This window comes from Cottoperca gobio, chromosome 15 (assembly GCF_900634415.1).
Source record: "Cottoperca gobio chromosome 15, fCotGob3.1, whole genome shotgun sequence".
Classification (NCBI taxonomy): Eukaryota; Metazoa; Chordata; class Actinopteri; order Perciformes; family Bovichtidae; genus Cottoperca; species Cottoperca gobio.
This window is the reverse complement of record NC_041369.1, coordinates 14,051,411-14,064,386: the sequence shown is the minus strand read 5'-3', so window position 1 is coordinate 14,064,386 and position 12,976 is coordinate 14,051,411. Positions and strand designations below refer to the sequence as shown.

Sequence of the window (12,976 nt, the reverse complement as noted above, 5' to 3'; positions counted from 1 at the left end):
CAACAAGTTTTACATTTGTCCCTTCATGCAAACAAAACTCAACATCTTGGAGAATTGTCATTATGAAATATCCCGTTTTTTGTTTCCAGTTTACACAACTTCTGCCAAAGTAATGGAGAGGTTGTTCTGTATTAATGGAGCAAAGATGGCTAATAGACTGACATGCTCCTTATCTAAAGTGTCAGATAAATCAGTAAACTCTTGGTGGTTTTAGAAACTGTGGTTTATTTTATTAATAACATAGGCTACCAGAAATATAAATTAAACATGATTTAACATACATAGAGAAAAAGATATGGAGCATTGTGAAAATAACATGATAATAATTTATTTTGCATATTTTTCCTCATTACAACTGATACATTTTGTCAGTGATCAAAAGAACAAAAAATGATTAATTGGATCGTTCAACAAAAAGAAAACGGATTTAAATCATTGAAAACACTCAAAAAGGGGAACAAAAAGAATGAATCAAAATGCAATCAAATTTTTACAACAATATTGTGTCAATTTGATGCAAATTACCAGCACTATGGCATCTCTCTTACAGCCTGATACTAGTACCGAAGCCCCACACACTGAATGCAGGGTAGAGGGGCTGAGTGAATGCAGTCTGGACCCTGTGCAGAAGCTGCATGCCATCAGAAACATTGTAAAATGCGAGTGTTCCTGCTGCATAATCCAGGTAGATGCCGATACGATATGCCATTGGAGCTGCAATATCTTTGCTCTTATTGTTGTGCACAAAGGAGAATTTGGAGTCTGAGCAGTACAGACTCCAGGACTTGTCGTTCCAACCCAGGCTGCATTCGTTGCTATTTCCTTTACGGCGGATTCCCCTGTAGGTAACGGCCATGTCTATCTCTGTTCCCCTCCAGTCCACCTCCCAGTAACAACGACTAGTCAAACTCTCCCTGCACAACACCTGCAATGGAATGAACGAAATTAGAGCGTAAAAGACAAAGTTTATAACAGTTTATATGGTTTATAATAGCTGTTAAGATGTTTACTTCACGTATGCAGAGACACTTATTGCAACTGCAGAAGCATTTTTTTTGTAAAAATAACTTCAAAGAATTAAAGCTTGATTTGGATATTGATTTTCAATCAATACCAACAAAAGACATCTAAAACGTTTAGTCAAGAGAGAGGAGGAAAATTAACTCTAAAAATGAAAAATATACGATCCCATGGACTCATTTTCATTAATAATAATAAAAGCTTAACCAGCTTCAGGAGGTCGATCGAAAGTGCACATTCCAGTAAAGTGTCCTTAAGGGACGACACTGTAACTCAAAGATGTCACCATTAAACTTCCCCAGTTGATGACTTACTTTAAGACAACTATTTTTCGTATTGTAACTTTTCTGAAATGTTTGGTTTAAATTAGGTTTAAATATGCAAATCAGGCATTACCTATTGCTCACTTTTGGTGAACTTAAAGGAGAAACCTAAGCACAAAAGTAAATGTGTATTTTGGATGAAGAAAACATGTTTCGGAAGCAAAATATCCTGTACCATTCCCAACATATTCCCTCCTCCTCTTTTCAGGCACAAAATGACTTCCTGGCGGTCAGTAAATTCTCACCTGCTGCCAGTCTTCGAATCGGTCTGGGTGTTCAGGGTAGTTCTTGGGCTCACTCTTCATCGTGGCTGCTCGGTTACCCTCAGAAAGGTGAAGGTTGCGATGGACAGTGTTGACATCCAGACTCAGCTGGCAAGAGTCTAAACAATGCAGGAAAATCTCATCATTAATCATCTCTGCCTTGTTGTTTAGTATCTGTTTTACAATTTAATGTTATCATTTGTTTTGGTATTTGTCTCTTTTGAGATGAGATGTTTCTCTTCTCTTCTTTTGCTTCATCGTGTTGCACATAAATCACCCGAAATAAATGTTTAGGAATGACAGTTAACCTAATGAAAGTTATCCCGTTAAACCTTTGGTTTATAACTCCCATGCATCAGCTGGTTCCACAGGTGGAGTACCAGCAGGAACACCTGTGTTTGTTTAAGTGATACTGAACTGTAAGTTTGTTCTCTTACATTTCACCAAACCAGTTCTGCAAGCAGCATGCCTTTCATGACACTCGCTGCAGTTGTTTTACCAGATGGTGTAGTCATAGAAGGAGATGTGCCTGCTATATGTCACCATGACTGTCAAGTTTTGAACCTTGATAGTATCGAATACACTTCACTTGCTTGAATATGAGCGGGGTTTGATATGACTGCAAAGAAGCCTTGCTAACTTGGTGCTTAAAGTTTCACAACAGGTTAAAGGCATCAAAAAAGTAACCTAATAACTCACATTTCAGGAAATCTTCTCTTGTCCTCGGTTCCTCTCTTGTCCTCGGTTCTTCTCTGGTCCTCGGTTCCTCTCTTGTCCTCGGTTCCTCTCTTGTCCTCCGTTCCTCTCTTGTTCTCGGTTCTTCCTTCAAAATTGATTCTCTCATTGTCTTCGTCTCAACTTCTTGCGTGATGTAGACATCCTTCACTATGAAGAGGCAGATTAAAAAAAACACAATACAGCATTAGCTTCATGAAAGCAACAGCAGAGTAAAACAATAACATACACTCCTAAAAGGAACCAAAGAGATTCAACAATGCTACTTGACATGAAGAAAGAAGAAATGTGTGCACCTGCTCCTGAGATTTTGCTCATTTCTGTCTTGCTGACTTCTTCTACTTGTAATTTCAGTGCAGCGATTGCTCTCTTGGTGGTGTCAAAGGAGTAATTGGGAGCGACACTGATGTTGTTGAGGTCTTCATATCCTGAGGGGCCTGACAGAGACTGCCAGCTCTGGTAAAAAGAGGTGGAAGATAGAGATGAGCCTAAACATTGCTTCTATTGATTTTTGCACCATACAAGGTCCTTAGTTAAGATCAACCGCACCTGCAGAAAGTGTATGTGATCATCTGTGTGTGAGAGCTTCTCCAGGTCCGTGTGTTTCTTCCTCAGCAGAGTGATCTCTTCCTCCAAGCGGTCCAGCAGTATATCGGCCCGCGTCACAGTGGACTTTTCAGTGGGATCTTATCATCTCTTTGACTTCATTGTATTTCCTCTCGATGGAAAGCAGAAGCTCAGAGAAGATCCGCTCGTTCTCCTCGAGAGCAGTTTGAGCCGAGTGCTGATGAGATACATCAGAAAGAGAGGGAGAGAGTTTGTTCAAATAAGGATGCAGCAAGCAGTTACTTTTCAAAACACAAAACCTTTTGAGAATCATGTTAAGTTTAGCGTAGTGTGCCTTGACATCTTTTTTACTCACTTTAACTGAGTCAACGGCTTGTCGGAGGTCCTGCCACTTTTTAACTCTCTGGTCAATCCTAGTTTGAGATTTGTGCAGTGTGGTTCCAAGTTGTTTCTGTAGAGAGAACAACATTAAAGGGTCCATGTCAGCCTTGTATGATAGACCTTTCAAATCACTCATTGAGTAACTTAAATACAGATTGACAGATTGCTTTCAGCACTCACTTGTTTCTCAGTCCTCTCAGTTCCGGCTGGGACGATGTCGTGGTGTTTGTGTTCATCCATCATGCATAAAACACACACCGATGTCTCATCAGTGCGACAAAAAGCCTCCAACAACTTGTCATGCTGTGCACAGATCTTCTCTCTCATCTGACCCGTAGCTTTGACCAGCTTGTGCTTCATCAGGGCAGGGTAGTCATAGTGAGTCTGGACGTGGGTCTCGCAGTAAGATGCCAGGCACACCAAGCAGGACTTCTCAGCCTTCTGCTTCCTTGTTGTGCAGAAGTCACACACGACATCCCCGGGCTTGACCGTGGACCTGGACTGGTTATGACTGGTAGAGCGACGAGGTTTCGGCGAGCTGTTGTATCTGTCTAAATCTAGACTGCTAGGGTGGGACATTTTAAAAAATAAAAAGGAAGTCCAGCAAAAATGGGAACAAAATTAAAATCAACAGGTGATTTAGCCCAGGAGCAAAATGTTAACCTAATGTGTTGAGATCACAAGCTGAAGAAAAAACGCAACAAAAAGCGACCAGGACGAGGTATCCGCAGACTTCCTGAAGTTAACAGCTTCGGTGAAACTGTGTGACTGACGCTGTGTGTGACAGAATGTTAGCTATGAGGCGTACTCTCTTTGTAAAACCAGTATTCCTGGTTGGGCAGTTTATTGGACAGGGAATGGGTGTTACTACAAAGTGTTGAAATAAAGGAGAGGATCAGTTGAAGCTACCAAAATAAAAAAAGAAGCCCTTATTGATGTACAGTAGTTTATAATTAAATGTCAAAATTAATTAAGTAAACGTTTTTATGTCTATGTCTCATTTGAGGATAATAATAATAATAATAATAATAATAATAATAATAATAATAATAATAATAATAATAATAATAATAATAATAATAATAATAATAATAATAGCATGTTTTGCACGATAGACTTCCATCACAGAGAACACCATTGTTTTATTTTTGATATTAACTGCTAAATCATGAGCTCACTTTCATTTAATCTACACTGTTAAGTAATGACCTTCCTCTTGTTTTGTTTGTTTCAAGATCTCAAATTTGTTTTATGTCTATCTTTAGACTTTTGCCCTTGATATCAACAATATGTGCTGCCCATGCTATCAGCACATTCATCAAACACTTGCATTGGGAAACAGCATCATCTTGTGGGACTAATTCATCACTACATGAAATAAATATCTCTATGTAGCCTCTATCCCGCAGTTTACTGTAAGAACTGTGTAGCATCTAGAACCTAATCGAGCATAGTTTGACTCTTTCTTTGATTCTACAAGTCAACTAATGGAAAACACAAAATGGTCTGCAATAACAGTAGTAGCCAGTGGCAGAATAAATACTTGGAACCTTAATTGATCTTTGTGAAAGCAAAGTAAAATCAAAGCGGTATTACAGTATCAGCACTTAGCTACTTAGAGTAGGCCGTTAAAAGTAAAAGCATTTAAGTTACTTTCAGAATAGTATTATATACACATATTCTGATTATTATCACTGACACATACCAGCTTCAAGAATGAAACAATTTACATATTAATGCATCAATAATTACAGTCCAATAATATACATAATTCTGAAATGAGCCATTCTACATAATCTCTTACTTTTGACATTTTAAGTATATTTTGATGCCATTGCTTTTATAGGCTAAAAGGAAATACAGAAGTGTTTCTGCGGGAGGTCCTGTATGTCTCCGAGGCTGTAGGGGGTGATAGTGGTCTCCTTGCTGTATTGAAATGACGCTAAAGTGCGTCGGTAGTCCAACGTTGGCGCCAGATGAGCAGTGGCGCCAGCTACACACACAGGCAGAGGGAGAGGAAGACACACACAGCAGTTTGACCAGCCTCACAGCAGCCTTGCAAAGCCCTTCTCAACCCAGAGTTTGAAGCATATAAACGAATCTCTTTTTTTCTCTCTCTTCAGCCATCAAAAAGTAAAAGGACAGAAGGTGGGTGTGCATGCAAGTTTAACAAAAAAAACGTATTTATGCATTTTTAACCGGTTTGATCCTTAACTCCTGGCGATTATTTGTCGTTTAAATTCAACTTACTCTGTCAAAAAATAGTAGCAGCGTTGAGGCGAGGGGTGCTCTATTTAGCGGAATATAATCTTTGTTATTATTTATAATGGTAGTCAACGCATGGGTTGTTTATTTTGTGTCTCTAGTTATGATAGTACCGAACTTTGTAATGGAAAAATACAGGCCATGGCTGGCTTTGGATAATACATTTTGTGCTGTTGGATAAACAGACAAGTACAGGGACATACTGGTATACCGGTCAGGAACTATTTCAGCTTTGAATCTCATCCAGGTTATTTTTGAGACTTGTTCGTTATAGACTCGGCCCAGTCGCCTTTCTTCAGTCAACGTCCAGTTTATCTTTGCATGCGAAAGCAGACTTAACATGGTCGGATGGGCGGTTAAGCAGAGCTTCCGCTCCAATATTTACAGTCTACAGGCTGGTACTAAATGGAGAGCAGCCTTTAGCCTGGCTAGCAAACTGGATTAGCTGGCTTGTTAGCTTGGCATCATGGCTATGTAGCCAGCACGCTAATATTGTCTCGGCTGGATAGCTGCTAACATCAGCAAGGCCGCCATTTGAAGTCGTGTGTGCGGTTTGTCTGGTGCTGCCGCATTAGTGGAGGGCTTTAGGTTCATAGCCAAGATTCACTGTACCTCACCAAGCAGTATTTAAATTACTTGTCGGGTTGTTTTTGGTTCGGTTACTCTTTTTACAAACTGCTTTGCTGTGGGGTTTGTGTCTTGCACGAATTCCTATGTAAGTAAACGCGGGCTTTTCGCTCGGCATTCATCACCCTCACGGTTAGCCATCTTTGTTTCAGCTAGCCAACTCCTGGTTGGAATTACGGTGTGGCTCTTAGCTTGCTAACCTACTTACCATTAGCCTACGACGTCGTTTTCGGTGCTACTCAATGTTTAACAAGGACGTATTATTTCTCCATATTTTCATGTGTATGTTTGGTTAAGCTTCTCGTGTATTTTTGACTTAATCGGAGATCGCTTCGGGGGCCGTTCTCTAATACAATATGTTATGAAGGGCGGAAGCTAACGCTGCTAACTAGCAAGCGGCAGCCATTTTAGGCGAGCATGTAATCTTGGCTAGCTGGAAGTGCTGTTGTGGCACAACAAGATGGCCTGTTAATACTCGCACAAGGAGGATTTCCGCGTCGGTAGTTGTGTCATTAATAGCACCGTATTACCCATTTATATTAGTGTTTTAATGTAAGTATTTCGCTGTTTTTTAAGTGCTTAATACAATTACTCGCATGTTGCTTTTGCTACGAAGCTAGTTAGCTGGCTAAATTGCGAACACATTAGCAGCTAACACAATGCTGTTGTGTCGTTAACCAGTCGCCTCTCGACCATAGCCAGCTAACTAGCGGCTATGAAAGCTATTTGTAGCTGTTATTGAAGGCTAGCAACCAACAGTTTCAATGTTTAACAACAACAAGTTGCTGTTTTAATGTCTCTTCGCATTTATATTTGCATTTATCAGTAATGGATGTGAACTGCGGAGATCAAAGACATCTGTAGGCCGGTCAGGTGTTGTCTTGCGGATTAAGTTAGAATTGAGAGCTTGATCACTGATGTAGGCAACTTTGATTTTATCATTTGTGTTAGCTAGTGAGGTGACGCTCGTCTTGACGGCTAGTTTTGCTATCAAATTGACCACTTAGTTAGCCAAGTATTATTGCAAGTTTGCCATTGATGAGATATGCTGCACGCAGTTATAGATGATGCATATAATAAACTATGAGCCTATGCACCGCTAAATTTAAACAAATCATCTTAATGCATAATGCAACAAACACTGTTTTAGATTATAAACATAGACCAATGCATATACAGTAGTACAGAGTAGTTACTCATATTAAGGACATCCCTTTGTCACATTGTAAACACTTAGTGTGTTAACCAAACACCCTCGTCTTTGCTGTTTCCTCAAACCAAGTACTATTATGTGTTGGCTGAGGTAGAAGTGCATGTCTGTCCTGGGAGAGTAGGGTGGGTGTTGAACTTCTGTTACAAATGAGTTTACTCAACTACATCAATTCATATCTGATCAGATGATGATTATTAATGTCCATGAAGGGATGATGATCTTTAATGAAGCGTGACGCTCAGAAAGAGTCCACAACGAAAGGTTTTTAAGTCAAAAATAAATAACACTACCACCGGGGTCTTGTGTTTTTGTACCAGAGAAACACAATTTAACAATATTTGATTTAGACTTTTCTTTATTGATTGTGATTTCTAAGACTTGGATATTGATGTTGCTGATAATGTGTTGACACAACATCGTTGGCATGCATACAATATCCCCATGTGAAATAAGCAAGATCATCTTTTGTTCTGTTGGTAACGCATGAAACACGTACTACCCTAGGTAGTAGAAGGAGACCATGACAGGTAAAAGCAAAACTGTCTAGTACATGAAGGCAATGTAGTATATTTATTTCTTCTCTTTATTTTCATCTTTTGCAGGTCTGCGCACTGACTAGAGCACCAGAGCGACACGGCCCAAAACAAAGATCTATATTACCCCGATTCCTTTTTGTGTCCCCGCCCGGCAGAAAAACGGAGGTCGTGGGGCTGGAGTGTGTTCTCATGGCCGAGTCAGAGACTGAATGTGACACACCCGGCCTTGACACGCTTGGGTCGGAGTGTGTCATAGCCCACAGCCATGTCGACCTTCACTATGGAGCCGAAACTGAGATCATGACTGAAGAAAAGCGTGGATTAGAGTTGGAGATCCATGGCTCAGACTTAAAGATCCAGGGACTGGGTTCAGATCTCGGAGCTGTAGCCTGTGTGGATGCAATTGTAGCGGAGTCAGATCATGATTACATTAAGGTGGAACATGGTGAGATACACTGTTTCACAGGTGCAGAAATCAAGACGTCCGGAGGCGAGACTCTGCTGGGAGAGGTGCTGCTTAAGGCGGAAAGCGAGCATGTCGTGAAAGTGGAGTCTGATCATGGTGGGGAGTTGACAGTGGAGTCTGAGAATGGTGTAATGATACATGAAGCCCATGGCCTCCAGTGCAACGAGTGTGGGGAGATTTTTGGCAGCATAGCCGATCTTCACCAACACTTTGAGATCCATAAGGACCTCAACCCTTACATCTGTGTCCACTGTGGTGAGAGCTTTGCTGTGGAGGCCAGCCTCAAACAACACATGAAGATTCACATGAAAGAAAAGCCCTACGTCCCCCCTGGAGTTGAGATTATGGGCAAAGATGTTATTGATGCCTTCAGCCTAAAGTCTCATCAAATGATTCACTTGCCAGACAAGCCCCACAGATGCTCAGAGTGCGGTAAGAGCTTTGCAGCTGCGATCACCTTGCGAGAACACATGAAGATGCATTCAGAGGACAAGCCCTACAAGTGCACCCAGTGTAGGAAGAGCTTTGTCCGTAGAAGGCATCTGAAAAAGCATCAGGAGGTCCATGCACGTGAGAAACCATATACCTGTGGCCAGTGTGGCAAAGGCTTCGCCACAACTTCCAACCTGAAGCAGCACCAGAAGACCCACGCTGCAGTCGTGCTGGGAGACAAACCCCACCGATGCGCACAGTGTGGAAAGTGTTTTGCGGCTGCTGCCACTCTGAGAGAGCACCAGAGGATCCACTCGGGTGAGAAGCCGTACAAATGCAACATGTGCAGGAAGAGTTTTGTCCGCAAACGCCATCTGAAGAAGCACCAGCAAGTCCATGCCGGAGGGAAGCCCTACACCTGCAGACATTGCAACAAGGGCTTTAATCACTCCTCTTCTCTCTCTCGTCACCACAAGACCCACCTGCAGAATCCAGTGTTTCCTCCACCTCAGCCTGGAAAAACCTTGTCCTACGGCACTCCCCCGAAGCAGAGGGTGCACCAGCAGGGAGACAAGCCCTACATGTGCCACCACTGTGATAAGGGCTTCAATCATTCCTCTTCCCTGTCCCGGCACCAAAGAGTCCACTCGGAGGGAAAGAGTTACACCTGTGCTCACTGTGGCAAAAGATTCAATCACTCCTCCTCCCTTGCTAGGCATCAGAGAGTTCACTTGGAGAATAAACAACAGCAGCAGCAGCCACAAACACCACAGCCGCCACCGCAGCAGTACAACACCATCCCCACAGGTAAGGGATTCCCTAACAACGCCTTCCCAAAACAACGCACCCTGTCCGTTGAAAAACCATACAGGTGCTCCCAGTGTGGAAAAGGCTTTAATCATTCATCTTCCCTCTCCAGACATCATAGGATTCATGTAAACCAGTGAGCACACTTTCCTGCCCTCTCATGCTGTCCCATGCAAACACCCCTGCTCCCCCCCGTTTCTGTTCTACTAAAGGTCCCATCATAGACATCATCACGCCACAGGACACATCAGGCCAACTTCTATAGACAACGGTGGTCAGGTCAGCACATTGCTACGTTGAAGTGGAGCAGATGCAAACAAATCGACAGTAACACAAGTCTTCAGATGTAGAAAGGACCTAACCTATAATTCAGAGCTGAACCCGGGACTTTGTGCTCAGTATGAAGAGGATATAATAATAGATTGTGAAGGAGCCTCTATTCTTGTTTGTAATTGTGCTTCTCTTGCTCCAGGACCTCTTTTGAACACTTTTAAATAAAAAAAATGTGATTTGATGATCTAAAAAAATTGTTACCTGGGGAAAATATGCTTCCCCCCCTGGTTAGTCTTTTTGATGAGAATTGAGTATATGTACCTTCAGGTGGGCACATGCGCTTTTCAGCTGCAACTTTATCCAAGACTACCAACACAATTGGTGACCAAGAACATGTCTCAATTTAAATAGTTATTTCTTTTTCACCCACATAACCCTTGTGAAGCAAACATCAAAAATTCAATGTAAATACTTATTGATTTTCTTTTATATATATATGTATAGGTGACTAGTGTGCTGTTCCAAAAGAATACATTTTTGATAGTAAGGTCCACTTTGATCAACTTTGTCTCCACTTTTTTTTTTTCTTTTATGACTTTAAATTTGTTTTAAGTGTTGGAGATAAACATGTTGCAGGTGTTCTCATGCGGCTTGTTCTGAATTTGGGCTCCATCAGACAAGAGCCATCTTGTATATTTATAAGGTTGTATTCTTGTATGTCTACGATGGGTTAGCACTGCTGCATCGGCTGTACAGAGAGCAATACTGGCTGACACCCTGATTCTATTATGACATGCAATTTAACTATTAGGAAATGCATAATAGAAAATAAAAACCTACTGTGTAGCATATTCCAACATGGCCTGTGTCCTAATTATTTACTGTGCAGTTTCCTCTGTACCACTTGCACCAAATGTACATGAAATGCAATATCACACTTTGTTTATTGCTTTGGAGACTAAATCAATAACCTGTGTATAGAATATAGCTAACTCATGTTGGTCCGCAAACTGTCAAAATTTGATCTAAAAAAGGTGTGTACTAAAAGACTACACGAGGAAATCTCACTTTTACAAGACTTAAAAGATTTTTTTTTTTTTTAATTCCAATGGATTGCGCTCTATTTACTGTTCTGTGTAAAATATCTTTTACAAACTGATGTATTTTTTTAGATATGGCTTGGGTTATATGAAAGGGAATGAGAGATATACAGTTTTTATGGGAGTGAACATTACAGTGAGCAATATTTTCTTTTCTTTTTTTGGATAACAATTGTGCTTCAAACTGTAGCATAGGTTTCTTCCTTGTGTTAGATAGGTGCCTTATTGCATGCTATGTAGAAATGTATGCCGAGCTGTTATTTGAGAAAAAAAAAGTTTTCAGGGTTTTCAGGAGTCTTTTGTTCTTATTCATACTAACTTACCCTACATTTTAATTTGTCACTGATACCTATTGCTTTTTTTTTTGCTTTCATGTATATTACCATGTGTTTACACTGTTACGACCATATTGTCTTTATTATTTCTTTCCTTCATTTTTGTCAACGGCCTCATTGTAGAGAGAAAATTTGTAAATGATCCATATAGGCTTCTCTTAAGGGCAAATCCTGTAACACCTATTCCCAACTTCTGAGTGGCACATATATGGATAAATAAAGGTTGTTGACTCTTGTGGCGTTTAATCAATGGTTTTGAAATGGTAGAACCTCAGCAGCTAAATAAGTCATCTGTCTTTAGAAAATAGGATAACGCCTCGTTTAAAAAACATCCTGCACCATAAAAAGAAATATGACCGGTGCATAATGGTGTCACTATGGAGATATTAAAGTATGCTAGTTTACTTTCAGATCAAATTAACCTTTTTTGTCACACATGCACAGTACACACAGTGATACTTGGACTAGATGTAACAGTCATATTATTTGGAGCAGTTAGTCATTTTTGACCGACAAAACAAGGAAACAGATTACTCTCATCTGCACTGCCTAAATGTATCCACATGGTGTCACTCTACCTTCAAATGTTTTTAAAGGCCAACACCAGTTACAATAATTCAATGGTGAAACTCCAGACTTTGGGCAGGTGCTAATGCCTGAGTGTTTAATAGGAGTTTCTAAAGGACTCATCCTTCCTAAAGTCTTAAACTGGGATCTCACCAATACTGAACCAGTCAGAGCAGCCAAGTTAAAGGTGTACTTTGATCTAGTTTGTGCAAACATCAACCTAATGTCTGGAAACTACCTGCCTTCCCACTCGCATACACTACACTGGTTTACAGTCCTTCACGGCTTGAGGACAGACTTAAGTTGCCCATTGCGGTAGACACAAGGTTATGATCCACCATCACAGTAACCTTCAGAAATAAGCTTATCGGCCCTCTGGGTGCAGAGCAATGTCTGATTTACATCACTGGATATTTACACTAGAGATAGAACTTCGACATGTTAAGCTCATGCAAATCTCCAGGGATCTCCCACCAACAGATGAAGTATATAAATTGATGTAATTAGTAGTTGTGCACATTGTGCACTTGTAACAAAGCCTATAGTTGGGTTCGGGTAAGGGTGTCCCTATGTTATTTCAATAGATAGAAATAAAAAATTGAGGAAATACTTAAATCTTTCTTCGAAATGCAAAAACCTGAGACATTGAGGAAACAAACATAAAAAACATTCATATAATTTAATTTGTTTATCATTATATAATAATAATTCATCCTTATATAATGGCAGTGTCAGCCACATGGTGACAACCAACTGCGAAGAGATTGTAACAAGCATACCTAACTGGGATTTCTTGCTAGCGACTAAGCTAACAACCACATATTGTAGCCTAGCTCAGAAAGATCTAAACTATAGCTCTCCCTTATTACCTTTTAATGGTAATAATTGTTTCATTATAAACCCATTGTGTAAACACATAGAAGAGAAACGTATAAGACCTGGAAGTTTACATTTTGACATGAAAAACACTTCTTCCTTCAAGTCCTCTTACTTACTGCAGGTGACCTCTGACCCAAATTCTGAACATTTCAGTACCAAATGTTTTTTAACAGCACCCTCCAGGGCA

General features: G+C 40.5%; 2 protein-coding genes across 4 annotated transcripts; one reads left to right on the top strand and one right to left on the bottom strand.

The window, feature by feature from the left end:
- Window positions 1-544: 544 nt before the first annotated feature.
- Window positions 545-3,966, bottom strand: ftr14l (finTRIM family, member 14-like). Its single transcript, XM_029449769.1, is given in 8 exon segments — window positions 545-925; window positions 1,589-1,725; window positions 2,306-2,491; window positions 2,638-2,797; window positions 2,891-3,019; window positions 3,021-3,125; window positions 3,264-3,359; window positions 3,470-3,966. Coding segments are annotated over 8 exon segments (1,593 nt in total). The 5' UTR covers window positions 3,869-3,966.
- Window positions 3,967-5,213: 1,247 nt separating this feature from the next.
- On the top strand, window positions 5,214-11,578 carry LOC115019981 (zinc finger protein 501). Of its 3 annotated transcripts, XM_029449768.1 has the most exons (3): window positions 5,214-5,437; window positions 7,997-9,635; window positions 9,748-11,578. In XM_029449768.1, the coding sequence occupies exons 2-3, from the start codon at window positions 8,120-8,122 to the stop codon at window positions 9,765-9,767; spliced, it is 1,536 nt and encodes a 511-aa protein (XP_029305628.1). In that variant the 5' UTR covers window positions 5,214-5,437; window positions 7,997-8,119; the 3' UTR covers window positions 9,768-11,578. The 3 variants fall into 3 exon arrangements, with proteins under 3 accessions (XP_029305628.1, XP_029305626.1, XP_029305627.1); XM_029449766.1 differs by having other exon boundaries at window positions 5,216-5,437; window positions 7,997-11,578; XM_029449767.1 differs by lacking the exon at window positions 5,214-5,437 and adding an exon at window positions 5,974-6,269 and having other exon boundaries at window positions 7,997-11,578.
- The last annotated feature ends 1,398 nt before the right edge of the window (window positions 11,579-12,976 follow it).